The sequence below is a fragment of the Panicum virgatum genome, chromosome 4N, assembly GCF_016808335.1.
Source record: "Panicum virgatum strain AP13 chromosome 4N, P.virgatum_v5, whole genome shotgun sequence".
NCBI classification, from domain to species: domain Eukaryota; kingdom Viridiplantae; phylum Streptophyta; class Magnoliopsida; order Poales; family Poaceae; genus Panicum; species Panicum virgatum.
Genome location: NC_053148.1, coordinates 32,268,781 through 32,294,669, shown reverse-complemented (window position 1 = coordinate 32,294,669; position 25,889 = coordinate 32,268,781). Strand labels below are relative to the sequence as shown.

At 46.4% G+C, this 25,889-nt stretch overlaps 3 protein-coding genes across 4 annotated transcripts; 1 reads left to right on the top strand and 2 right to left on the bottom strand.

Annotated features, from left to right (window-relative positions):
- Positions 1 to 8,369: 8,369 nt before the first annotated feature.
- On the top strand, positions 8,370 to 18,611 carry LOC120670293 (ABC transporter G family member 42). 2 transcript variants are annotated; one of them, XM_039950381.1, is made up of 21 exons: positions 8,370 to 8,959; positions 10,386 to 10,840; positions 10,957 to 11,033; positions 11,491 to 11,544; positions 12,803 to 12,893; positions 13,358 to 13,659; positions 13,750 to 14,031; positions 14,124 to 14,440; positions 14,529 to 14,689; positions 14,770 to 14,885; positions 14,964 to 15,120; positions 15,229 to 15,348; positions 15,434 to 15,609; positions 15,725 to 16,072; positions 16,355 to 16,645; positions 16,711 to 16,794; positions 16,908 to 17,041; positions 17,177 to 17,404; positions 17,487 to 17,658; positions 17,748 to 18,002; positions 18,083 to 18,588. In XM_039950381.1, exons 1-21 carry the CDS (start codon positions 8,544 to 8,546, stop codon positions 18,095 to 18,097), a joined length of 4,251 nt encoding a protein of 1,416 aa, XP_039806315.1. In that variant the 5' UTR covers positions 8,370 to 8,543; the 3' UTR covers positions 18,098 to 18,588. The 2 variants fall into 2 exon arrangements, with proteins under 2 accessions (XP_039806315.1, XP_039806314.1); XM_039950380.1 differs by having other exon boundaries at positions 8,372 to 8,959; positions 18,123 to 18,611.
- A 3,113-nt stretch (positions 18,612 to 21,724) lies between these two features.
- Positions 21,725 to 22,588, bottom strand: LOC120669326 (uncharacterized mitochondrial protein AtMg00810-like). The gene has a single exon (XM_039949097.1). It carries the CDS (start codon positions 22,586 to 22,588, stop codon positions 21,725 to 21,727), a length of 864 nt encoding a protein of 287 aa, XP_039805031.1.
- Positions 22,589 to 23,533: 945 nt separating this feature from the next.
- On the bottom strand, positions 23,534 to 24,957 carry LOC120670294. Its single transcript, XM_039950382.1, has 2 exons — positions 24,728 to 24,957; positions 23,534 to 24,446 (listed from the first exon to the last, which is right to left on the bottom strand). Exons 1-2 carry the CDS (start codon positions 24,920 to 24,922, stop codon positions 23,553 to 23,555), a joined length of 1,089 nt encoding a protein of 362 aa, XP_039806316.1. The 5' UTR covers positions 24,923 to 24,957; the 3' UTR covers positions 23,534 to 23,552.
- Between the last annotated feature and the right edge of the window lie 932 nt (positions 24,958 to 25,889).

The window sequence follows — 25,889 nt, the reverse complement described above, 5'->3', positions numbered from 1 at the left end:
TTTCATATTGTCATGACTCTTGCTAGCTCAGGATGTGTGTTTTGTTCAGTTTCCTTCTGCTTGTGTAGCTTTTGCTTCTTAGTTCTAGTTGCTAGCTCAAGTATCTCCTTCATATCGTCTAGCTACATTGGTTCATACTATTGAGTGCCTTTAGACTTTTCTAGAAATATCTTCGTCTTGATATGTTCTAGAGTGTCTTTTGGTATACTTTTGCATGTAGCTTGACTAACACCTAACCATTTGCTTGAGTTTTCCTCTGGATCTTTGGTGTTTGCTATTTCCTTGTGTCCTAGCTTCTCTTGTGCTAGGTATCACTTGTTGAGGAGGAGCTCTACCTCAGGTGCCGATGATGATCCAGAGTTACTGCGCCGGCTGCAGGCTCCGGCCCCTTCTGCTTCGACTACCTCAGCTCAGGAGGATGATCCAGCACCACTACTTCCACTTCGATCGTTTACCTCTACAAGAACCTGTTCGAGCAGAAGATGGATCCGTTGAGGACGCAGGGGAGGTGACCTCGAGCTTGCTATGCTCTAGGTCCAGCGGGATCTTCATCGAGGTATGTGAGCGTTCGGCTTGTACGTTTTCCTCTCAGGATGGACTTGTGGTTTTCTGATTGTTACCTTTTCCATGGTACTCAGTTGGATCCATTAGGTCTAGTCATGTGTGTCTTTGAGCCGTTGTATTTGCTGAGTTCTTCAGTTGCTTAGCTTTTGTTTTTTTCTTTGTCCTTATCTTAGTTTTAGCTTGGTTAGTTGCATTCTGCATATGCATTGTACATGTTTGCATTTTGCATTGCCTCACTTACACTAGCATTCTTGTATATACTGCTATGATCTTCTAGTACCTGCTAGTGTGAGTTGATAAATTTGATCATGTATAGCTTGCTCCATTGTGTATATGACATCGTCTGAGTTAAGCTATTTTGATTTGAAAATTTGAAAACATGATCACCCTGTTTTGGCTACTAGCATGTTAGGGCGTGTTGATGTGCTTTGCTATCTTATTCATGTTAGTGTGACCTTTCGTTCAGCAATTCATATTTGAAATGACCTAATCTGATAAAATTACTTGACTATATAAACTATCTTTGATGCTTATTGTGATATATGAATTGTGTTTGATGATTATTGTGATATATATGAAATGTTTGTATTGATCGGGATACAATATACGTGACAGAATAAAAAACACACAAAATATTGTCACTTTGCCATGTGCAATGACCAAGGCACGCGACAAAGAAGCCATTGGAGCTGCCCCTGATCCATTTTTTGCTATGTGCAACTGCCGCAGCACAGGGTAAAGATTCAAACTTTGATGTGTGCATCTCCCCTCTTTGCTGTGTGCATCTCCCCTAGCACACGGCAAAGATGTCGTGACCCGTCAAGTGGCTGTCCAATGCACTTATTTTGCCGTGTGCTTGAGAAATGACACACGGCAAAGGACTTTTTTACCGACGCTTGTATACCATGAGCGCGTAACACACGGCAAAGACCAAAAAACACACCGCAAAGCCTTTGCCGTGTGCCTTTGGCACACAGCAAACTAGCCGACTCCCGTAGTGTATGTAGTACAGAAAGTACCTTTGCGTGCATGTTGCAAAGTCATCCCGTGAAATCGCCTCTCTCTTCATTCCCTTTTAGAATGTTTTCCATGCTGATTAATTCGTGAGCACAAGAGACTCCCAGATCACTTTTAGAATGTTTCAATGCGTGACGAAAGCATTGGTTAGTTACACCGTTAATGATATATATATGACGTCGACTCGGTACGGTGTAGTACACGATGTTAACCTACTATAGCTTCAGTCTTCCAAAAGGTATCTGCCCTCTTGACCGGATCATATGTGCCGATCGAGCTCACAATGCAAAACAATTCGAGCAGCCTATATTTTCAAAAACAAAAATCGAGCAGCCTAGGGCCGTCAGAAGGTCGAGGCGGGAACGGCGTCTAGGGCCACGGCGTGGAGGCGGGAATCTTCCCGCGCGTGAGGTTTTGGCGGTTTTCTCAAAACCGGCCACTTACCCGGGTTTCGCGGACCCTCCAAAACCGCGGACTGGATCTTCATCAAGACGGCGGCATCGTGGAGAAGACTTCGTTCCGAAGAAAGAATCTCGGCCGTCGGATGAGATCGTGTACAGGGGGTGCTGTAGGCCAACCGGTCTGACCGGTCCCTGGTACCGGTCTGACCGGTCTAACCAACCGGTCTGATCGGTCCAGCGTACCGGTCTGACCGGTCCCGCGGGTATAAATACCCCTTCACTTGTGTTAGGTCAAGGGCGGCTTTTGTAATTGTGTCCGTGAATTGTCTCTACTCCTAGGCCGCCGCCTCTGTGTTCCTCTCCCCCTGTTCATCTCTTTAGGGTAGATTTGAATGTTGTTTGTGTGAGAATTCTTGTGGATTTGATTGGGAAAGGAGGCCCTAACCTCCTCGTGCCCTCTGGGCGGTTTGAATCAATCCATCTCCTCGTTTTGTGCCTTGTTTGATGAAATTTCGATTTCGTTTTTGGTGCACTTGATTGCGAGGAGTCCACGAGTTCTTTGCCGTGATTCCCATGCCTCTATTTTGTTCTTGAACCCTCTGGAATCACTAGCTCGTCCAAATTCGATTTCTTGGAGACTAGAGAAAACCCCACCCCCTTTGATCTCATCCCGAAATTCTCGTGCTATGGATATCTTTAGGGTGAGATTTCTTGGGGATACACTCTTGGGGTAGGAACGAAGCTATCCTCCAAGTTTCATCCAATTTGGACGCGTTTTGCTATCGATTCACGGTTTGGAACTAAATTTTCGGGGTTTTCTGGACGCCACCGGTCAGACCGGTTGGCGAGACCGGCCAGACTGGTCTGCCTGTTTTTGAACTGCTTGACCGGTCATACCGGTCTTCTATACCGGTCAGACCGGTCTGTACCTGAGCAGATTCGATTTGAGTTGGTTCTCTCGCTTTTGCTTCCATGTTTTGATCTGAGTTTTCGGAGTTGAGATAGCTTGTCCATAGCTATTCTCACTGTTCTCAGTTTGAGGGTTTGCGGTGATTTTGGGACATAGGCCGACGATTCGAATTTCGAAGAAATTTTGATCGGCTCCCATTCACCCCCCTCTGGTCGCCGGCTTCGGTGCTTCAACCCCTGCCTCCGCCACTGGTACCATGCATGGCATCACGATGTGGCTGTCAAAATGAGCTCAGCCAACGGCCGCACCAAACGGTTGATGAGAGGGCACCGTATACGTCCTAGTTTGGGTACGAACGCGCGCTTCCTGTTTAGTAATTAACAACGCATCACATCCAATTTGGTTCCTAATTAAGTACACCTATATTATTACTGTAACGTATCATAACGCACTTGCATGCATTGAGACCTTGACCACGTGCTTCTTGCGGGGATCTGGTAGTGGTGGTAGTAGCCGTCGTCGGTCCCGATTGGGCGCAACAGGTACATGGAAACTGCTGAAACCGCACACAACTTGCACACTTGTCCATGGAAAAAAGAGAGTGAGAGAGAGAAGGTTAACCAACCGGATTCATTCAGTACTACAGAGTTTAAGTAATAAATATTGTGCTGTCAATGTAATCCCTTCTAATATATCCCTACTTTCTGCTTCGAACCATGTCGATCACACTAGCTAGCTATTCATGTGATAAATAACTGGGCTACTTTATGGTTATAGGGTATGTTTAGTTCCCTGTTTTGGAATTTTGAAAGGGAATCTTTTCACATTTGAAGTATTAAACATAGACTAATCACAAAACTAATTTAATGAGCCTAATTAATCCATCATTAATAACATATGTTTACTGTAGCTTTAATGTAGTAATATAGTGTCTAATCACGACCTAATTAGGTTCATTAGATTCGTCTCACGATTTACAGTCTATTTGTGTAATGTGATTTTTTTACTGCATTTAATACACCATGCAGATGATTTACAAATCTTTTGGAATTTTGAACTTTGGATCTAAAAAAGGTCATAGTCCACTAAAGTCGCCTAGCTGTTACAAAAGCAGCAGGGGTTTCATTTAGTTTATGACGATTCATGGTGCATGGAAATTTCAGCAATTGTTTAGGGCCCTTTATTTGCATTGGTCCCTCGTAATTATGAGCTACTAGCCTATCAATCCGTGCTCTCGCACAGGCTAATTAGAGTTATTTTAAAAATAAATCATACAACTAATAACTATAATTATATATCTCACGCACTCTCATCTATTGAATATTCTAACACATATTATAAAATATATATTTATCATAATATAATTGCAATAGATTTTATTTTGCACCACACCTCAATATCTGTTTGATATATATTTAATTAAACTATTTATTTATAAGTTAGTGTTATTATCTTTTTCATCATACATGAATACACAGTGTCACTTATCGTGGGTAGAATTTTTATATACATGATAATATAATAATAATAGAAATACTAATTTAGAATTTTACATTGATATACTTTAATATTTTATTATAATTATATACTTTAGATTCAAATTTAGGGGTTAATTTAACTTTTAAAAATGACATAATTGGATAATTTATATACAAATTTAGGGGTTGTTTTGCATTATTGTTTAATAGCATAGGTGGGTAAGTTACACGAAGATTAGGGGGTTACTTTGGGTTTTTTTATAATGGCAGATGTTGGTAATTTAGATGCATGTTTAGGGGTTACTTTAGTCTATTTTTATAATGGCAGAGGTGGATAATTTATTAGAAAAATAACAGATTCAATGACTATTATGATTAGAGTAGTCAGATGGATGGTCAGATGTTTCTGATTTTTGTGAGAATTTTTAGGACTTCTTTATTTTAAATAAAGTGTCCACCTAGAATCCTAGGTGCCTTCACGTGGAGGCTTCAAAGGAGCCTCCAATTAGTAATAGTAAGACAACACTCAAATGTGTATCCCAAATTGTTGATATGGTTGATTTATTTGGGCTACAGCATCATGACCGTTTGGGCTCAGTCAGAGGTAGCAGGAGAGAGGGGGCTGAGGGGTGGGTGGCCACCAAACACCCAAATGATAGGAAGACCCTGTATATATATGTCTACACATTTTTCGCCATATAATCTAACAAACTTTTAGAAACAGACCCTCTTATGATGGTTTTATACAGCGTGGATACCAATTTATGATCTACATCACCAATTTTGTTATTATATAAAATACTAACTTCAGATGTACAAGAATGATGTGATTGTGAACATATAGGACCATGTATACACATGTATGAAAGAAGTGACAAATATTGATTTCTATGCTAAAAAATAACCATGTATATATAAATTATATATATATATATAGACTTTAGTTAGCAATTACACTACTTTGGTTATATACACACTTTTGAAAAAGTGTGTGTGTGTGTGTGTGTGTGTGTGTGTGTGTGTGTGTGTGTGTGTGTGTGTGAAAAAGTGTGTAGTGTAATTGCTAACTAAAGTCTATATGTATGATCTGAGTCTGTATCAGTATATTGTATTCGAATGTTTAAAGTAAGGTAAGCAATTGATTATTAGCTACAAGCCATGAATTTTTATTTTTTTTAACACTTATTGCTTCAACTGGCTGTGGCTGCAGCAGCTAGCAAGTAAAATTTACTGTAGCTGTTGCTTGCTGCAGCTGCATCCGTAGCCAAAAAAAAAAACCGAAGCGATCGAGCACGCCGTGGGGGGAGTTGATAAACTAGTATATGGCTTCAGATGCTAATATGAATATGATTAGTTCACCAAATAGCTTTGACTATGTGGGTTGGAACTTCTCCCGGGCACTTTTCTTTTTGTATGCATCATATCCAACATTCCAACATGATTCTAATAGTATCTCAAGAATAGAACGCACTCGAGAGCTTGACCTTGTCCTGGTTGGGCGCAATATATATGTATATATGAGGGCGCGTACATGGAAGCTTGAAACGGCGCACAACTTGTTGCACACTTGTCCATGAACAGAAAAATATTAACCAACCGAATTTAGTATAGCGTACATGCCTCTCGTAATGATGAGTTGCAACATTCAGAAAATGTACCCAAAAATATCGGCTTGATTCGTATGGTTTGATCTGTATAATTGTACTGAAAAAATTTACACCATGATACATCTTTTGGGTGAAGCCAGGCAGAGCCGGTAGGGCGGTAGAGGTGGTAATAGATCATAGTTCTAATACTTTTTTCACAGTTCAACTTGACTCTAAAAATTGTATAAGATATGAGTTTGAGTGTTTTAAGGTTCGGCTATTAGATATGTAGGCTAACATCTAAGAGCAACTCCAACAGATTGATTTTCCATTTTCTCCTTTCCACTTTTTAGTCATAAAAAGGATTTAGGGGAAAAAATTTAGCTCCAACAGATTGATTTTCTCTTTTCCCCTTTCCCCTTTATTTCCCTCCCCTCTCTCCTTTTTAAAAGGAGAATTTCACCTTCTCCCTTTCTATCCATTCTTTCCTAGTCACAAGACTCATATGCATGAGAAGATCCTGGCCACTTATGAATTAAATGGGAAAGAGAAAAATCAATCTGCTGGAGCACATCTCCCCAATAAATTAAAATTGTGATGGGAATTCCCCTATAAGATAAGAAAGAGGAAAGAAAAAATCAATCTGTTGGAGTTGCTCGATCCAGGACTATAGACTAAGGGTGGGTGGCCACCCTCCGTATGCTTAGCAAGACTCCGTATATCAAACAAACCTCTACTTTTATTTATAGATGAAACACTCAAGTCTGCCACAATGAGCGGCTGAACAGTATCCAACTGAAGCTCCCCGGCTCTTAGAGTAAGGCTAATGATTTAGCCTCCTGCTGGCTGCAAAAATCTTTGCGGCTCATCTCTCAGCCTACTTATATAGTGGTTTAGCTCTCCATCATTAATATATGACCCACTTATTTATTTTATAAAATTTCTTGATTCTTGTGTCGAAGTTGTCTGTAAGTTAACAACCGACTTCTCTCCTCTCTTCTTTTCTCTCTTCTTCACCTCAGCATTTAGCCTATTTATAATCCACTATAATACATGCTCCACACCTTCGGCAAAAACGAGGCCGTAGAAGATACCATGGGTGTGTTTAGATCCCACAAAACCCCCCCAACATCCAAACTTTCCATCACATCAAAATCACATCGAAACATTAAATATAGCAATAACCCATGCATGGAGTACTAAATGTAGGTAAATAAAAAAAATAATTGCATAGTTTTGATGTACGTTGCGAGACGAATCTTTTGAGCCTAGTTAGGTCATGGTAGGACAATATTTACCACAAATAAACGAAAAGTGCTACAGTGTGCTACAGTGTCCGGTTTGTCTTTTCGCATCACTTTTCCCTCCATCTAAAGGGAGCCCATAGCGGGAAGAAAAAAGCCCAGGGGAATCGTGATTCCCTCTGTGCCTATAGCTAGAAGCTAGATCCCTGAATGTAGGCAAGACGTACGAAAGGGCAACTTGTGGCCTGTAATCACTCAACTGCTGGGAACGCAGCAGCAAGCACATCAGTCGCGGCCGCATTATTGCGGGGACGAGACGAGCCCCAGGCGTGCGACACGCGCGCAAGGCGCCACACGCAAGCGCTAGGACCATGCGACGAGGCACGGCCACCCGCGCCTATATGCGACCCGGCCGGGAACCCCGCGCGGTGCCCCCGGCCGTCCGGTTCCAGTCGGCCGAGGAGAGGGGAGGGGAAGCCGGCCGGGGCACTCACTGGCCGCCGGTAGGCTGCCCAGGGTTAATCATTTCGTTTTCCGGTGAAATCCCGGTGATCGGCGGAAACGGAATTCCGTTCCGGAATTTCGGTGAATTTCGGCGAATTTCGGACGAATTTTTTTAAATTTTGAATTTTCAAAACGAAATTTTTCGAAAATACTGAAATATTTTTTCCCGGTACCGAGCGGAAACGAAAAATTTCGTCGAAATTCGGCGAAATTTCGCCGAAATTTCAAACCCTGAGACTGCCCCGCGCTCCCGCCTCCCGCACCGCACCCACCCACCACAGCGCGCCCAACCTGCTGCCGAGCCGCGCACCTACCGCTCAGCGCCGCCCGGCCGGCCGGCTTCCTCCACGACGCCGCCACGCCCTGCACCCACCCACCGCAGTCCACTCGGGGTCAACCGCGCCGCGCCTGCCGCCGCGAGTCCTCGTCGGCTCATCCCCCTTCCGCCCTCCGGTTTCTTCCGCCCCCACCAACCGTCCAGCCCGTCCGGGCCGACCACCATAGGATGAATCATTTTGTTTTTCAAACGGAAATAAAAACTCGTAGCAAACCCGGTGAACTTACCAGCCAGCGTTTTTAACTTGGCAGCCAGCCAGCAGCCAACCCCCACCCACGCGCGCGCGCGCGAGCCGCATATAAACGCGGGCGAGCCCGTCGCCTCCTCCTCGCCCGCCCCCACTCCACTCTCTCCTCTCCCGGAGATCGACTCGCTCGATCATGGAGCTCCCACGGCACCACCACTAACCGCCGCACTGACGTTTGCGCTTGCTCCCACACGCAGCAGCACCACCACCACCTCCAGCAGCAGCAGCATCCCGCCGTGAGACAGGCGCGCGGCCATGGAGGGCGCGATGGAGAAGGTGTGGGAGTCGGGGCGGCGGGCGAGCCGGAGCATCAGCCGGGGCATGGGCATGGACGCGTGGGGCGTCGACGAGGCCTTCATGCCGCGGGGCGGCTCCCGCTCCCGCTCCCGCCGCGGCAGCCGCGGCGCCGACGACGACGAGGAGGCGCTGCGCTGGGCGGCCATCGAGCGCCTCCCCACCTACAGCCGCGTGCGCACCGCCATCCTCTCCTCCGTCGCCGAGGCCGAGGCCGGCGCCGGCGCCGGCGGCAAGCCCCGCCAGCCGCAGTTCAAGGAGGTGGACGTGCGCAAGCTCGGCGTCGGGGACCGCCAGGAGTTCATCGAGCGCGTCTTCCGCGTCGCCGATGAGGACAACCAGCGCTTCCTGCAGAAGCTCCGCAACCGCATCGACAGGTACGCATCGTATCCATCCTTCATCCGCTGTTTGCCTTCCTTCTGCTCGGCTGTTCGCCAGAGAATGATCACTTGATCAGACATCCAAAGCAGCATCCCTGCTCTAAGTAAGCTGTTTTCATGCCATGGCTAAAGCACGCCACAGTTGGGAGACACCTTTCCGGGTTAGCTAGCTAGCCAGGCCACGGCATGCTCACTTGCTTCCAGTGCAGGCTGCCAACACACACCACAAAAAAAAAGTTTTAATTTTTCTATGGCCGCAAGTACGAGTATTATCTATCCCTTCTCTTTTCTTCAGTAAGTAGGTAGTCAAACGTACAATCGGAGAGGGACCTTCTTCAGCCTGTCCTTCCTTAGAAGAGCGTACACACACAAAACAGCACGTTTCAAATAAGAAAAGAAAAAAGAATCAAGGAACACACACATATCATGCACCTTTTTCAGATATCGAGAAGTACATATGAAAATAATCTTTGGTTCAAACTACTTTCTACCCTGTTTTCAGAAAGAAACAGCTTTTAGTCTTCTTTTTTTTTTTTTGTTCTCATGTGTGCTTCCCAGAATACACACACACACACACACACACACACACACACACACACACACACACACACACATATATATATATATATATATATATATATATATATTCCTTCCTCCTCCTCCTCTATCACGTACTGTGCATCTAGAAGACTGGGACATTGTTCTTGAGGTAACCAGCACCCACCATGAATCGACACCCATTGATTGATGGGGTGTCACAAGGTCACAAGGAGAACGGCAGATGAGCCTCCCTTTCTGCCCCTTAATTTCCCTTGCAATTGCTTGGGTTTGGGAGGCTACCTGCTGGGTCACAAGGCCATTGCAGTTGAGCAAACCCAAATAGCCATGCTACTGTAACCATCAATCCAACTATAGTGTGGCCTTTTCTCAAACAGAAAAAAAAGAAAAGAAAAAGAAAAACTATAGTGGAACTGGAGCCATATTAATGAGGTCATCCACCAGACCACCAAATCGACATGACGAGGTTTCTCATGGATTCATTGATGGAGTGTTTCCTAGTTAGGACCAGCAAGCTATTTTTATTTTTTTTCAAGAAAAAAAATAATTATAAAGTGTGCACTTTGGATGTGATGATGATTCCAAAACAATAGGTTGGTTCTGTATGTCTGCCTCTGGTCCCAAAAGGTTTGCTCAAAAGTTGACATCCAAACCTCTACTGTGCAGAGCTGCTAGCTTACTCCAAACAAAGGCAACAACATAACACCAATATAATCATTCCCATTTCCATTTAAAATTTACAGTGTATATACTAGATTTATGTGATGATTTTTTCTTCTGAATTTGTAATGAACCAATAAGGAGTTTTTGCCCAATTAATCTGGGGAATTAAACGATTTGAGAAAAAAAAACATCTCTGCCGCAGGGTGGGCATCGAGCTGCCGACGGTGGAGGTGCGGTTCGAGCAGCTGACGGTGAAGGCCAAGTGCCACGTGGGCAGCCGCGCGCTGCCGACGCTGCTCAACACGGCGCGCAACATCGCCGAGGGCGCCCTGGGGCTCTGCGGCATCCGGCTGGGGCGGCAGGCCACGCTGACGATCCTCAGGGACGTCTCCGGCGTGGTCCGGCCGTCCCGGATGACGCTGCTGCTGGGCCCGCCATCGTCGGGGAAGACCACGCTGCTGCTCGCCCTCGCCGGCAAGCTGGACCCGGCGCTCCGGCGCGCCGGCGAGGTCACCTACAACGGGTTCGCGCTGGACGAGTTCGTGCCGCAGAAGACGGCGGCGTACATCAGCCAGACCGACGTGCACGTCGGCGAGATGACGGTCAAGGAGACGCTCGACTTCTCCGCCAGGTGCCAGGGCGTCGGCACCAAATACGGTACCCTCACTGGCCTGCTCGGCGTCAGCCTTTTCAATCACTCAATCATGAACAGGTAGCTCACAATGGCCCGGCAAGAATTAACCATGAATAATAATCAATCCATGATCGAGCAGATCTTATGACCGAGCTGACGAGGAGGGAGAAGGAGGCCGGCATCCGCCCGGAGCCTGAAGTCGACCTCTTCATGAAGGTAAGGACACGGAAGAACAAGGTTACTTTTGTCAGCATGCGCAAGCTTGTCGCGGCAGCAAAAGCATCAAACAAGAATCCGACATGAAGAAGCTTCAAAATTTAGTTGCAGGGTTCTTTGTTTTTTTGAAGGATTTAGTTGCAGGGTTCAAATCATGCTCCCAAATTCCAAACATGTGGGGCTTCGCCTGCTTCAGACCACGGAACCTGTTCCTCCCTAAACGACGAAAAACATGTTGTTTCAACTGAAATGAAAAATTGTTAGAGCTAAACAGCTAGTGTATCATCTGGGCCCGCCCTGTCAGTGGGGCATCATAGAAAGTACTCTATGGTGCTCGGAGAATCTAAGTTCGAAGTACATCATGCGCAAATAGTAGCGAACCCTGCTTTGTTTTAAACTTTACGCTTGTCTTTTGCGCACGTGTAACTGATTACTATCATGTTTTTACTGCTACCAGGCCACTTCAATGGAAGGAGTGCAAAGCAGTCTCCAAACGGATTACACTCTCAGGGTAAGAATTCTCTGGTTTGATTCTTTCTTTTTCTATCTCGCATTGCTTTACGTTTCTGAGCTTCTATTTTCATGGGGGTAAAAAAGGTTAACTGAAATGCACAACGAAAGTTACTGAAAGAGCAAAGCGACCATAAAAGTCAACAATGAATAGTTTTATTTTTGAAGCGACCAGAAAAGTCAACAATTAATAGTTTTATTTTTGACAATGCAAGGACCTCTTTCTTGATTGAGCACTCCAATATCAGATAACTTTTTTTTGGCCAATATTTCCCCCAAAGATAAAAAAGGCACTTTTTATCACAAAAAGGAGACACGGGAACTTTGTTTTGGGTCAATATGTTCCAGAAGATAAAAAGAACAAAGAATTACTTTCCTGCGACACTCCAAAATTGACAGTAGCATTAAGCCATTGACACAAGACTCCAGCAATGGCACTTTCCCCAGCATTATGTCACCTTAAAACCGCTCTTTTTCCCCAAAAGACGGTAGGGACGTCAGATGTGGCCGCATACGGCCCACGCGCAAACAGGTGTGGATCGTGGTGCCATGATTAGGTGAACGAGAAGATAGGAACGGGGAGCATTTTTCCAGGAAGAATCCATCACCAAGTCCACTACTTTGACACACACCATCGAGTAGTTGAGGCTGATGCTGAACCAGGATAACTACCGGACAGTGAAGCAGGGGTCAGTGGGTTGGCTTGCTCACTTCTGAATCTTTTGACCACTAAACCCAAGCCAAGCCATCTCCTTCACCTGCTTGGGGGACACATTCTCCATTCCGGGTGGGGTCTTGCTGCAAGCAGCTGTGGATGCAGGGGGTTGGTGCACCAACCTCCAATGTTCTTACGGCGTTAAGACGAGTTGTGGCGAGTCACCACCGCCTAGCCGTCTAGGCGGGCTAAGGCGACGCCTAGGCGGGCCAAAACAGGGGAGCGCTTTGTCCCTTAGGCGACGCCATAAGAACATTGCCAACCTCACATCAAGGCGATGGGGCGCAGGCGAGAGCCCACCTGTGCGCATGCCCATGACGTGTTCGTCGAAATGCCAAGCCAATGGTTTCCACTTTTATTTTCTAGCTTTGCCATCGGCACAGTTTGCATGGTCAGGGAGGGTGGACGGTTGGTGAGGTTTGAAAAGGTGGTTTTCGTGGGCAGCAGTTGCTTTCGAGACGTTAACTGAGTAGTTTGACACCGGCTAATGGCGCTCTATCGGTGTTTTCATATGTGTAATCGCCTTGATTGCGATGGCATGCAGATACTTGGACTCGACATCTGCGCCGACACCATCGTTGGCGACCAGATGCAGCGGGGGATCTCCGGTGGTCAGAAGAAGCGTGTCACCACAGGTAAATATATGTAATCTGCTTTGCTCAGCGTTATGTCATGCTCACCACACGTTGATGTTGACAAAAAGGAGTGGAACTTGTAGGAATGTGTACTTGTGTCTCTTTCTTTCTGGTTTAATCTTTGTAGTGTGGTGGGCGCAGATGCCTGAGTCGTCATTGAATTTGGATTTATGCGAAAACAAGAAGCCGGTGGGAGTTTAATCATGTATTTTCCTGAAAGAAACTTGCAACTCACAAGCATGTAGGGTTACATGAGTGAATTTTCCTATATTTTCCTGAAATTGCTGCAGTGTTGGGTCACATGAGTGAATTTGATAGTTCTAAAATGATTAAAAATGAATGGGACAAAATCTGACAGAACATTACTGTATGAGCAACTGATTACAGAGGAGCCCTAATGTTGAGTGATAAACTTTTGCTGAACATTTTTTTTAAAAAAAAACTTTGCTTATTTTGGAATGCAGGAGAGATGATTGTTGGCCCGACCAAGGTGCTATTCATGGACGAGATATCAACCGGATTGGATAGTTCCACCACATTCCAAATTGTCAAATGTCTCCAACAGATTGTGCACTTGGGCGAGGCCACCATCCTCATGTCCCTCCTTCAGCCTGCCCCTGAGACCTATGACCTATTTGACGACATCATCCTACTGTCAGAAGGCCAAATTGTTTACCAGGGACCTCGCGAGTATGTTCTCGAATTCTTTGAATCCTGTGGATTCCGTTGCCCCGAGCGCAAGGGTACTGCAGACTTTCTTCAGGAGGTAGCACTCAGCACTTGTCTAGTAATCACTTGCTATGTCTCTGAAAGTTCCAGTTTATGAATTGCACAATAAACTTTGGCTACTTTTCAGGTGACATCAAGAAAGGATCAGGAGCAGTACTGGGCCAACAAGCAGAGGCCTTACAGATACATTTCCGTTCCAGAATTTGCACAGCGGTTTAAACGGTTCCATGTCGGGCTCCAGCTAGAGAACCACCTCTCACTACCATTTGACAAGAGTCGTTGCCATCAAGCTGCTCTTGTATTCTCAAAGCACTCAGTGTCAACCACAGAGCTCCTCAAGGCATCCTTTGACAAGGAGTGGCTCCTCATCAAACGCAATTCATTTGTGTACATCTTCAAGACCATACAGGTAAGCGAACTTGTTAGTCTCACTCGTGGCACTACTCAAAAGTCCCAATGGTATTGACTGATGTTTATTATCTGTTTGTGTGAATTTTGAAGCTCGTCATTGTAGCCCTTGTTGCGTCAACGGTGTTTCTAAGGACCCACATGCACACAAGGAATGTAGATGATGGCTTTGTCTACATTGGAGCGCTGCTCTTTAGTCTGATAGTCAATATGTTCAATGGTTTTGCTGAGCTCTCTTTGGCCATAACAAGGTTACCGGTGTTCTACAAGCACAGAGACCTCCTCTTTTACCCTGCTTGGGTCTTCACACTACCAAACGTCGTTCTCAGAATCCCATTCTCCATAATTGAATCTGTAGTCTGGGTTCTTGTCACATACTACACTATAGGGTTTGCTCCAGAAGCCGACAGGTACATAAAATAGTTGTCCTTTTTCTTTTCACTGTTTCCTGTTTCAGGAACCCACAGTTCATATGCTAATTATGGTATTTGCATGAAGGTTTTTCAAGCACTTGCTGCTCGTGTTCTTGATCCAGCAGATGGCAGGTGGGCTTTTCAGAGCAATCGCCGGACTTTGCAGATCCATGATCATTTCTCACACTGGTGGAGCACTATCTCTTCTTATCTTCTTTGTTCTTGGAGGCTTTCTCCTGCCAAAAGGTTCATTACCTGCCTTTCCCTTTTTACTCACATGCTTCTGTAGATCAATATTTAGCCTTGCTGACTAGTTCTTTGTACAGGTTTCATCCCTAAATGGTGGATCTGGGGCTATTGGATTTCACCTTTGATGTATGGATTTAATGCTCTAGCAGTCAATGAATTCTATGCTCCTCGGTGGATGAACAAGTTCGTAATGGTATGCTCACGACTGCACTGATTTTTCACTAGTTTACAACTATATATTTTTGTTGATAAGGTGTCCGTGCTCATATAGGACCAAAATGGTGTTCCGAAAAGACTAGGCATATCTATGCTTGAAGGCGCCAACATCTTTGTTGACAAAAACTGGTACTGGATTGGAGCAGCAGGGCTCTTGGGTTTCACCATCTTCTTCAATGTACTTTTCACACTGTCACTCATGTATCTGAACCGTAAGTGCCTAAACTATAATCTTAATTCGTTGTAGATCATCGTTAATATAAAACTTGCCGATGATTATTTTTTGTTTGTATCTCATTTACCTGTTCTTTAATTGCCAGCTCTCGGCAAGCCACAAGCTGTTATATCAGAAGAAACTGCACAGGAAGCGGAAGGCAATGAGCATGCAAGAGGGACAGTAAGAAATGGAAGCACAAAATCAAAGGACGGTGGTCATAGCAGTAAGCAACACTGACACAAGACATAGCTCATAAATGAATCTGAAAAATAAGTGACAGTTTCTAATCTGAGGTTTGATTATTACAGAGGAAATGAAGGAGATGAGATTGAGTGCGCGTTTGAGCAACTGTTCATCAAATGGGGTTTCACAAGTCATGTCCATTGGCAGCAATGAAGCTGCTCCAAGAAGAGGAATGGTTCTTCCATTTAACCCTCTTGCCATGTCCTTTGATAATGTGAACTACTATGTCGACATGCCTGCGGTGAGTTCACATTCAACTATTCTCAGCAGTTTTTCCTGTCCCGTTCCTCACCATCCTCAATTTGCTTGTACTTTCGAGCATGGAACATTGATGGAGAATTCCATTGTTTGCCCAGGAAATGAAACAGCAAGGAGTGCAGGATAACAGGCTCCAATTGTTGCGTGAGGTTATGGGGTCATTCAGGCCAGGAGTGCTGACAGCGCTTATGGGTGTCAGTGGAGCTGGAAAGACTACTCTTATGGATGTCTTGGCTGGAAGAAAGACTGGGGGTTACATTGAAGGTGATATCAGAATTGCTGGCTATCCCAAGAACCAAGCCACATTTGCAAGGATTTCTGGTTACTGCGAGCAAAATGATATCCATTCTCCTCAGGTCACAGTTAGGGAATCTTTGATATACTCTGCCTTCTTGCGCCTTCCTGAAATGATTGGAGATCAAGAAATCACTGATGATATCAAGATTGTAAGTCATGGGTTTTTTCCTGTCTCTGACGCATTCCTTCAATTGCTTGATATCTTTGCTTGGAAGACAAAGTGTCTGCTAGTAAAACCTAATGAACGTAAGAAGTTTGTCTTGCTTGTTGTCACTAGGACCTGTTTGTTGTATGTGCAAAGTCTGCAAGATGTTTGAGATTTGAAAGATATGACAAGAAACAGTGCGAATAATATCATTTCTTCTATTTTTATAGTAAATTGAACGTCATATTTTACAAAAGTCACATGTAACATATCTCAATGGTTGCAGCAATTTGTTGATGAAGTTATGGCACTAGTGGAGCTTGACAATCTGAAGGATGCTTTAGTTGGCCTACCAGGAATCACTGGGCTTTCGACAGAGCAAAGAAAAAGGTTAACAATAGCTGTGGAACTCGTCGCTAACCCATCGATCATCTTCATGGATGAACCAACATCAGGTCTTGATGCAAGAGCTGCAGCAATTGTCATGAGAACAGTGCGAAACACAGTTGATACTGGACGCACAGTGGTTTGCACTATCCATCAGCCAAGCATTGACATCTTTGAGGCTTTTGATGAGGTTGGTATGAGTAACTTTTACAAGTTGTTCCACCTTTAAATGTTAACCTGAGTTCTTATGTGCAGTTGCTATTGCTGAAAAGAGGAGGCCAGGTGATCTACTCTGGACAATTGGGTCGCAACTCCCAGAAAATGGTTGAGTATTTCGAGGTACATAAAGCTCCACCTCACGTTTGAATTTTTGTGCATCAATAAATTTGAAACAAGGGTGAAAAATAAAAATAGAGTGAAATATCTAATCTGCTGTTCAACTATGCAACTAGGCAATTCCGGGAGTGCCTAAGATTAAAGATAAGTACAATCCTGCGACTTGGATGCTCGAAGTCAGTTCAATTGCAGCTGAAGTGCGACTAAAGATGGATTTTGCTGAGTACTACAAAACATCAGATTTGTACAGGTAAGTGATAGATATGCTTCTTGTTTCTTTTTTTAAAAACAAAATCTGTTGCCTTTAATATCAGCTAGCCAGTGTACACTATATTCTCAAGTTCATTAACTGATTCCTTGCGTAATTTGATGGTATTGTTTCCAGGCAAAACAAGGTACTGGTCAACCAGCTGAGTCAACCAGAGCCAGGAACATCAGATCTTTATTTCGCTACACAGTACTCTCAATCCATAATAGGACAGTTCAAAGCCTGCCTCTGGAAGCAGTGGTTGACCTATTGGCGCAGCCCGGATTACAACCTTGTTAGATTTTCCTTCACTCTGTTCGTTGCCTTACTGCTTGGCTCCATTTTTTGGAGGATAGGAACCAAAATGTAAATTTTGTAACTCTCTTCATCTTTGATCGTTAGTTCCTAACTTACTGGCATCTGAAAGTTTTGGTGCATTCTATTGCAGGGGAGATGCAAACACTCTCAGGATGGTTATTGGAGGAATGTACACAGCTGTGATGTTTGTTGGTATCAACAATTGCTCAACTGTGCAGCCAATTATTTCAATTGAGAGGACGGTTTTCTACCGAGAGAGGGCTGCTGGGATGTACTCAGCAATGCCCTACGCCATTGCTCAGGTAAAGAAATATCCTAGAACTTTTACAAAGCACAGTAATAACTGAGATGCAATTTGCTCTCTGGAGACACTGAAATTTTGCTTTCACAGGTTGTCATGGAGATCCCTTATGTGTTTGTCCAAACAACTTACTACACCCTCATCGTATATGCTATGATGAGCTTTCAATGGACAGCTGCCAAGTTCTTCTGGTTCTTCTTCATTTCCTACTTCTCCTTCCTCTACTTCACCTTCTATGGCATGATGACTGTCTCAATCTCACCAAACCATGAGGTTGCAGCCATCTTTGCTGCAGCTTTCTATTCACTCTTCAATCTCTTCTCGGGCTTCTTCATTCCAAGACCGGTTAGTTGTCTCTCTTTTTTTTTTTTGAAACTGGTTAGTTGTCTCTTCAATCAAATAACTCCCGCGATCCTTTTCTGTAGGATTACAAAAAATGATTTTTTTTGCCTCCACTTCTTTCAGAGAATTCCTAGATGGTGGATCTGGTACTACTGGATTTGCCCACTGGCATGGAGTGTGTATGGGCTCATAGTGACACAATACGGAGACCTGGAAGAGGTCATCGAAGTCCCCGGCCAGTCCAAGCAGACAATTAGTTATTACGTAACACATCATTTTGGATACCACAGGAATTTTATGCCAGTTGTTGCGCCGGTCCTTGTGCTCTTTGCGGCGTTCTTTGCGTTCATGTACGCAGTCTGCATCAAGAAGTTGAACTTCCAGCAACGATAGGAGCAAGATCTGGCGACAAAGCTCTTGAGATTCTCCTTCCATTTTTGGGTTACTTATGTATTGTCAGTGTACATAGGGTGTAGTTGTTGGTGTATATGTGAGCCCATGTATAGAGGTCCATTTAGAGGCCCATGTATAGGATCTATATATCCTACCCTTCTAGGGTTTGGAGGAATACAATCCAAACGTGGGACCTCGTGCAGTGTCCGTCTGGTTGCAATGTGGTGACTGTCAAGTGGATCTGGACGCATAAGCGTCAGGTTGATGGCACACTGGAGCGCTACAAGGCTCGCTGGGTTCTCCGGAAGTTCACTTAGCGACCTGGTGTGGACTTATGATGAGACCTTCAGCCCAGTGGTAAAGCCTGCTACTATGGCACGGTCCTCTCGCTTGCGCTCTCGCGCTCCTGGCCTGTGCACCAGCTGGCCGCACCAGCTGGACGTGAAGAATGCGTTTCTTTACGGCACTCTATCAGAGACTGTCTACTGCTCTCAGCCAGCGGGATTTGTGGACTCGAGTCGCCCGGATATGGTCTGCCGACTCAACAAGTCTCTCTATGGTCTGAAGCAGTCTCCTCGGGCTTGATACTCTCGGTTCGCCACGTTCTTGCTGACATTGGGGTTCACCGAGGCCAAGTCTGACATGTCTCTCTTCATCTACCGCCGTGGGGATGAGACAACATATCTGCTGCTCTATGTCAATGACATTGTGCTCACAGCCTCTAGTCAGCAGTTGCTTCAGAGTGTCATCTCCTCTCTGTAGCAGGAGTTTGCTATGAAGGATCTGGGTTAGCTCCACCACTTCTTGGGCGTCACTGTTGAGCCTCGCTCGTCTAGTCTTCTCCTTCACCAGCGGCAGTACGCACTCGATATTCTAGAGCAGGCTGGGATGACTGATTGCAAGCCCTGCTCCACTCCTGTCGACACTCAGGCGAAACTGTCTACTGATCTGGGTGATCCGGTGGCTGATCCTACTGCCTACCGGAGTCTGGCTTGCGCTTTGCAGTACCTCACCTTCACCAGGCCGCCTACGCTGTTCAGCAGGTCTATCTCCATATGCATGATCCCCAGGAGTCACATCTTGTTGTGCTGAAGCGTCTCCTCCGCTACGTCTATGGCACTGTGGACCTCGGCCTGGTGCTTCACCGCTCGTCATCTGCTGAGCTGGTGGTCTACACTGACGCTGACTGGGCTGGCTGCCCGGACACTCGTCGCTCCACTTCCGGCTACGCCATCTTCCTGGGCGGCAACCTGGTCTCCTGGTCGTCCAAGCGGCAGCCGGTTGTCTCCCGCTCCAGTGTTGAGGCAGAGTACCGGGCTGTCGCTAACGGCGTGGCAGAGGCGTCCTGGCTACGACAGCTTTTGGCGGAGCTCCACAGCCCGCTCGTCAAGAGCACGCTCGTCTACTGTGACAACGTCAGCGCTGTGTATCTCTCCACCAACCCCGTCCAGCATCAGCGGACGAAGCATGTGGAGATCGACCTACACTTCGTGCGCGACAGAGTCGCCATCGGCGATGTTCGGGGTACTCCATGTCCCGACTACCTCCCAGTTTGCTGACATCTTCACCAAGGGACTGCCCTCCTCGACCTTCTCGGAGTTTCGCTCCAGCCTCAACGTAGCCGGTGGCTAGTTGTGGCTGCGGGGGGTATTTGCCCTTTGTACTCTATTTGTACTCTCTTCTTGTCCAGTCTTGAATACCGCTGCGCCGGTAGTTCAGACTGCGGGGGGTGTTAGCTTTTTTTATTGTCCAGTCTTGAACACCTCTACGCCGGTAGTTCAGACTGCGAGGGGGGTGTTGGTGTATATGTGAGCCCATGTATAGAGGCCCATCTAGAGACTCATGTATAGGATCTATATATCCCACTCTTCTAGCGTTTGGAGGAATACAATCCATTATTCTCTCCCATAGTAGTTTTGGTACTCCATGCATCCCCAAATGTGGCGAGGTCCTATATGGCATTCTAGCCATTTAACTGTGGAACATTACAAGAGCGTAATTATTTGTGGAATTTGTCCATGCCCTATTTATTCACTGGGACTTTTTTATCAAACAAAGTCTCAAGGGCAAGGATGATTAAGCTTTGTAAATGGTTAAAGTTCTTTGTATTTCGTTACTCTAAAGTCAAGGGAATGAAGGAAGGGATTTATAGTACCTTTTTAGATAATGGAAAATATTTGGCTTTAGCCTCTAGAAAGATATCAGTCCAAACTTATTACAATGTGATAACCATCAATCTGCGAGCATCATCCATCCATGACGAGGATTTGAGGAACTATGGTAAAAAAAAACAATCATAAAACTACATAGTTGAATGGGAGACATTATTGGAAAATTATATAGGGGAATCAACATTCCATGAAAGGTGAAAATCTGCCTGAATGTTGTTCCCATCATACACGACATGCTAAAACAATTATCTCCTTGTCTTTTTCACTGCCCTTCAGTACATTTACTATTAAAGAAGGTCAATGTACAAAATAGCCCGCTAATACTCTGCTATAGCCCACTATTAGCTTTTTAGGAGATCTACCGCTACGCTATACAATATTTGTCTGTTATGTCCGCTAAAGGGGTTTTTACAGGATTTAGTGGTAATAAATGTCCACTAAAGATGTAATCAAAAGAAATAAAGAATCAATATAACTAGAGTGGACCATAGACAAAGCAGCACCAGCAAAGTTGGGCAGTCAAAAGACGTGTTGAGTCTATTTTAGAGTGATAGACCAATGATTCTTTTTATTTTGTATGTAATTATTGACTATTTTATCATTCCTCTAAATGATTTAGCTTCCGCTATATTTTCGCTATAATTCTTATATCTTTTTGGAAGAGTTTCCGCTAAATATCTTAGCCCGCTATTTTTTACATTGAAGAAAGTTGATATACATTTACTTTTTACAGGTGTTGAGTGTTACAAATGAGCAAACTCAAGATATATTGCCATGCCCAAAGGGCTGATAAGGTCATGTACAATGTGCAAAGAGCACCCTATACAAAGTGACTAAATACATAAGATGCATATACATCTAACACCCTCCTCAAACTCATGGTGGGTCTAGAAGACTGAGTTTGGAGAGGAAATAATCATGTTGCGCCCTTGTTTGAGCCTTCGTTAAGAAATCTGCTAGCTGAAACTCCGAAGGGACATAGCGAAGGGCCACAACCACATCATGCGCCTGCGATTGCATGTAGGAAGCATCAACCCCAATGTGCTTGGTGAGTTCATGCTTGACTGGATCACGCGCAATACTGATCGCACTAGTGCTGTTAGAAGATAGAGGAGTTGGTGTGGAAACTGTCACACCAAAGTCCTCAAGGAGCCATCGAAGCTAGGTGACCTCAGCTGTCACGGTCGCCATAGCCCTCAACTCAACCTCAGCACTCGAACAGAAAACTGCGGTCTGCTTCTTGGTTTTCCAAGCAATCAAGGATGATCCAAGGAAGACACAATAGGCAGAGAGAGAACGACGATCAGAGTGGTCACTAGCCCAGGTCTCATCAGAGTACGCCTGAAGGTGGAGAGGGCTAGAGCGAGAAAAGAACAACCGGCGAGAAGTGGTGCCGCAAAGATATCGAAGAACACGAAGACGGTGGGCGTAGTGGAGCTGGGTGGGAGCAGAGACAAACTGACTCAGTATATGGACAGCATGAGAGATGTCAGGACGAGTGATCCCAAGATAGACAAGACTACCAACAAGATGACGATAGCGAGTCGGATCAGCAAGGGGTTCACCATCTGTGGCGCGCAAGTGAACACCCAGCTCCATGGGTGTATCAACAGTACGGTGATCTGTGAGAGCGGCATGGGAGAGAAGATCCTGAACATACTTCTCCTGGGAGAGGTAGATGCCCTTAGGAGTGGAAGAGACCTCAAGACCAAGAAAGTAATGAAGAGGACCAAGATCAGACATCAAGAACTTATCACTGAGGCGCATCTTCACAAAGTCAATGAACTGAGAGTCATCACCGGTGATGATCATGTCATCAACATAGAGAAGAAGAAGTGTGCGGCCACGAGACGAAGTGTGAACAAAGAGGGCATGATCGTGATCACTGGGGTTAAAGCCAGCATCAGTGATAACAGATGAGAAGTGCTCAAACCAGGCCCGAGGGGCCTGCTTGAGGCCGTAAAGAGATCGACGCAACCGGCAAACCATGCCATCAAGAACAGAATACCCCAGAGGTGGCTGCATGTAGACCTTCTAACGCAACTCACCATTATGGAAAGCATTCTTAACATCTAGCTGGGAGATGGACCACTGCCGCACAGAAGCACAAGCAAGGAGAGTCCGGACAGTGGTCATGTGAGAAACAGGAGCAAATGTCTCATCGTAGTCCCGACCATACTCCTGCTGAAAGCCGAACGCTACAAGGAGCCTTGTAGCGCTCAAGAGAGCCATTAGATCGAGTCTTGATCTTATAGACCCACTTGCAAGTAATAGGAGTGGCGTGAGGCGGCAAGGGGCAAGATCCCAAGTACCGGTGCGCTCCAAGGCAGCAATCTCCTTAGACATGGCGTGCTGCCAGTCAGGGTGGGTAGCAGCCTCACGGTAAGTGGTCGGCTCAACAAGAGAAGCAACAGTGAAGCCATAGCGCTCTGGAGGGCGAGAGCACCACGATCACGAAGAGTATATCGATGCGACAACTCGGAAGGAGAGCCAAGAAGCGAGGGAGAGGACTCTGGTGAGGGTGGAGACCTCGGACGATGAGTGTAAACATGAGTAATCGTCCGAGGCGGCAGCACCATAGGAGGATGTCCAAGGATGGACGGGGAAGCGTCAGGTGGAGTTGAAAGAGGGGAAACTGGTGGTGGTGAGGATTCATGGGGAGGTGGAAATGAGGAAGCTGGAGGAGCAAAAGGTGGGGAAGACTCAAGTGTAGGTGGAAGTAGAGAAGCTGGAGGATAGGCGGAAGGTGGGGAGACAGGTGGTGACGTGGAATGGGGAAGCGGAAGAGGTACGTCAGGAAGAGTCAGGAAGGAGATAGACTCCACAACAGTGGAAGAGGGGCTAGAGGGAGGACGAGGATAAAAAGGACGATATTCATCAAAGGTGACATCCCGAGAGATCCTTATCTAACAAGCAACAGGGTCGTAGCAGCGGTAACCCTTGTGCTCCGTACTGTACCCAAGTAAAACACACTCAACTGACTGAGCAGTCAGCTTCGTGCGCTCACGAGGAGGACGAAGAACAAAGCAGGCACACCCAAAGCATCGGAGGTGACTGTAGCGAGGAGGGTGACCAAAGAGATGCTCGTAGGGAGTGCAACCCTGTCGAACAGAGGAGGGCTGTCTGTTAATAAGAAAGATAGCCGTAGAGACAGCCTCAGCCCAGAAGTGAGGTGGAAGCTCAGAGGAAAGCATGAGAGCACGAGAGGTCTCAAGAATATGACGATGCTTACGCTCGGCAACACCATTTTGAGCATGAGCACCAGGGCATGAGAACTGGGAAGAGTGCCCTGTGTAGCAAGAAAACAACGATGTGCTTCAGAGATGTACTCGCCAGCAGAATCAGCACGGAAAGCACGAATAGGCGAATCAAACTGAGTGCGAATCATGGTGGCAAACTGCTGACAGATAGACAAGAATTGGCCACGAGAGGACATAAGATAGATCCAGGTAAACCGTGAATAATCATCAATAAATATGACATAGTAATGGTGGCCCCCTTTCGAAGCAAAGGGAGCCGGCCCCCATACATCAGAGTGAATGAGATCAAAAGGACGCTGGGACACAGAATCACTAGAGAGATATGGGAGTTGCAGCTGTTTGCCAAGCTTGCAACCCATACAATGAAGAGAAGTGTCACCGGAAACAGGTCCTAAAACACCACTACCAACAAGAGTGGCAAGCCTGGAGCCGGAGAGACGTCCAAGACGGCGATGCCATTGAGCAAAAGTAGGAGCGGTGGAGGCAGTTGACACGGAAGCAGTGGAGCTGGATGACAGAGAAGCGGGAGGACTTGAAGGAAGATGCAGCCAATCAAGCTCCCATAGACGCTGAGAGTCATGGCATCTAGGTCCAGTCCTCACCAAGAGCCCCGTGCGGAGATCCTAAACACAATAAGAGTCAGACTCAAGAATAATACGACATCCATGATCAGTGATCTGACCCGCAGACATCAATTGCATGGTGAGCTGAGGGATATAAGAAACATTAGGAACATGAAAAGAAGATGTCAAGAGAACAACCCGACCAGCAACTGGAAGAGATGTGCCATCAGCTGTCTGAACAACAAGAGGTGGATCAACACGAGACATAGAGGACAACTGGCTGGAATCCGGAGTCATGTGGAAAGATGCACCCGAGTCAAGAAACCACTTGGATGAGATACCTGAGGGAGGTGGTGGTGGCGGACCAGAAGCCTGAGCAGTAGTGCCAGAGGGTGAGGGAGGGACCACTGTGAGGCGACGTAGCAGCGTGAGGAGCTCTTGCTCCATGGAAGAAACAGAGCGAGTAGCACTCGAGCTACTAGAACCACCACGACGAGCTTGCTTATCGCGCTGTTTCTTGCGACAAACAGCCTCATGGTGATGACCCTTGCCACAATAGCCACACAGGTCGCCGAAGGCAGGTGTAGTAGTCGTCGTCGAGGGTAGTGGGGGCGGTGATGAGCGAGAGGCACTAGGCACAAGGGGAGCAGGGGCAGCCAAAACAGAGGACTACGATGCCCCACTCATGCCTCCCGCCCGGAGCCGACACTCCTCAGCACGTAGCTCCGGCATCGCCTCATCGAGAGGCGGGCGAGGTCGACGGGTCAGGAGCTGGGACCTGACAACCTCAACCTCAGGACGGAGTCGGGAGAGAAACTCATGAAGGCGGAGTCTCTCGCTGACTCCGGTGACGATCGCAGCACCGGCAAGTGCCACTAGTACAGAACTCCGCACCGAGGATGTCCAGACGATGCCAGACGACAGACATATGACGGTGGAACTCCTCCACAGTGGAGTCGTGCTGGCGAAGTGACTGAGCCTCCTCGACCACCACAAGGTACAACGCCTCGTTACGGATCTCGTAACTGCGCCGGAGGTGAGCCCACATCAGGTGGGAAGTGGAGAGACCACGAAAGGACATGGAAATGTCAACCTCCATGCTCACAAACAGGATAGACTTGGCACATGCCTCCTCGCGTAACCAAGCCGCCTGGCTGTCGCGATCTGACTCGTACGTCTCCAGCGCAGCCTCGAACGCGTCGAGGAGAGGGTTCTTCACCTCATCGGTAGCATCTGGGGCATAAGTCGGCAGAGTGGGAGCAGCCGGGGTGGGTGGGCAAGGCCGCTCACCCGTGAGGTAGCCCCATAGCTGCTGGCCACCCATGTGGATCTCCATGTGGAAGGAAAACTCGCCCCAATTGTTACCATTGAAGATAACAGGGCACCGAGGAACCGGTATGGCACCCGGCCGGCCAAGAGAAGCCATGGTTAGCACAAGGCCTGGCTCCCACAATCTCTGCTCTCTGCTCTATCTTGTTTGTTTGTTTTTTTTACAAATGGGAG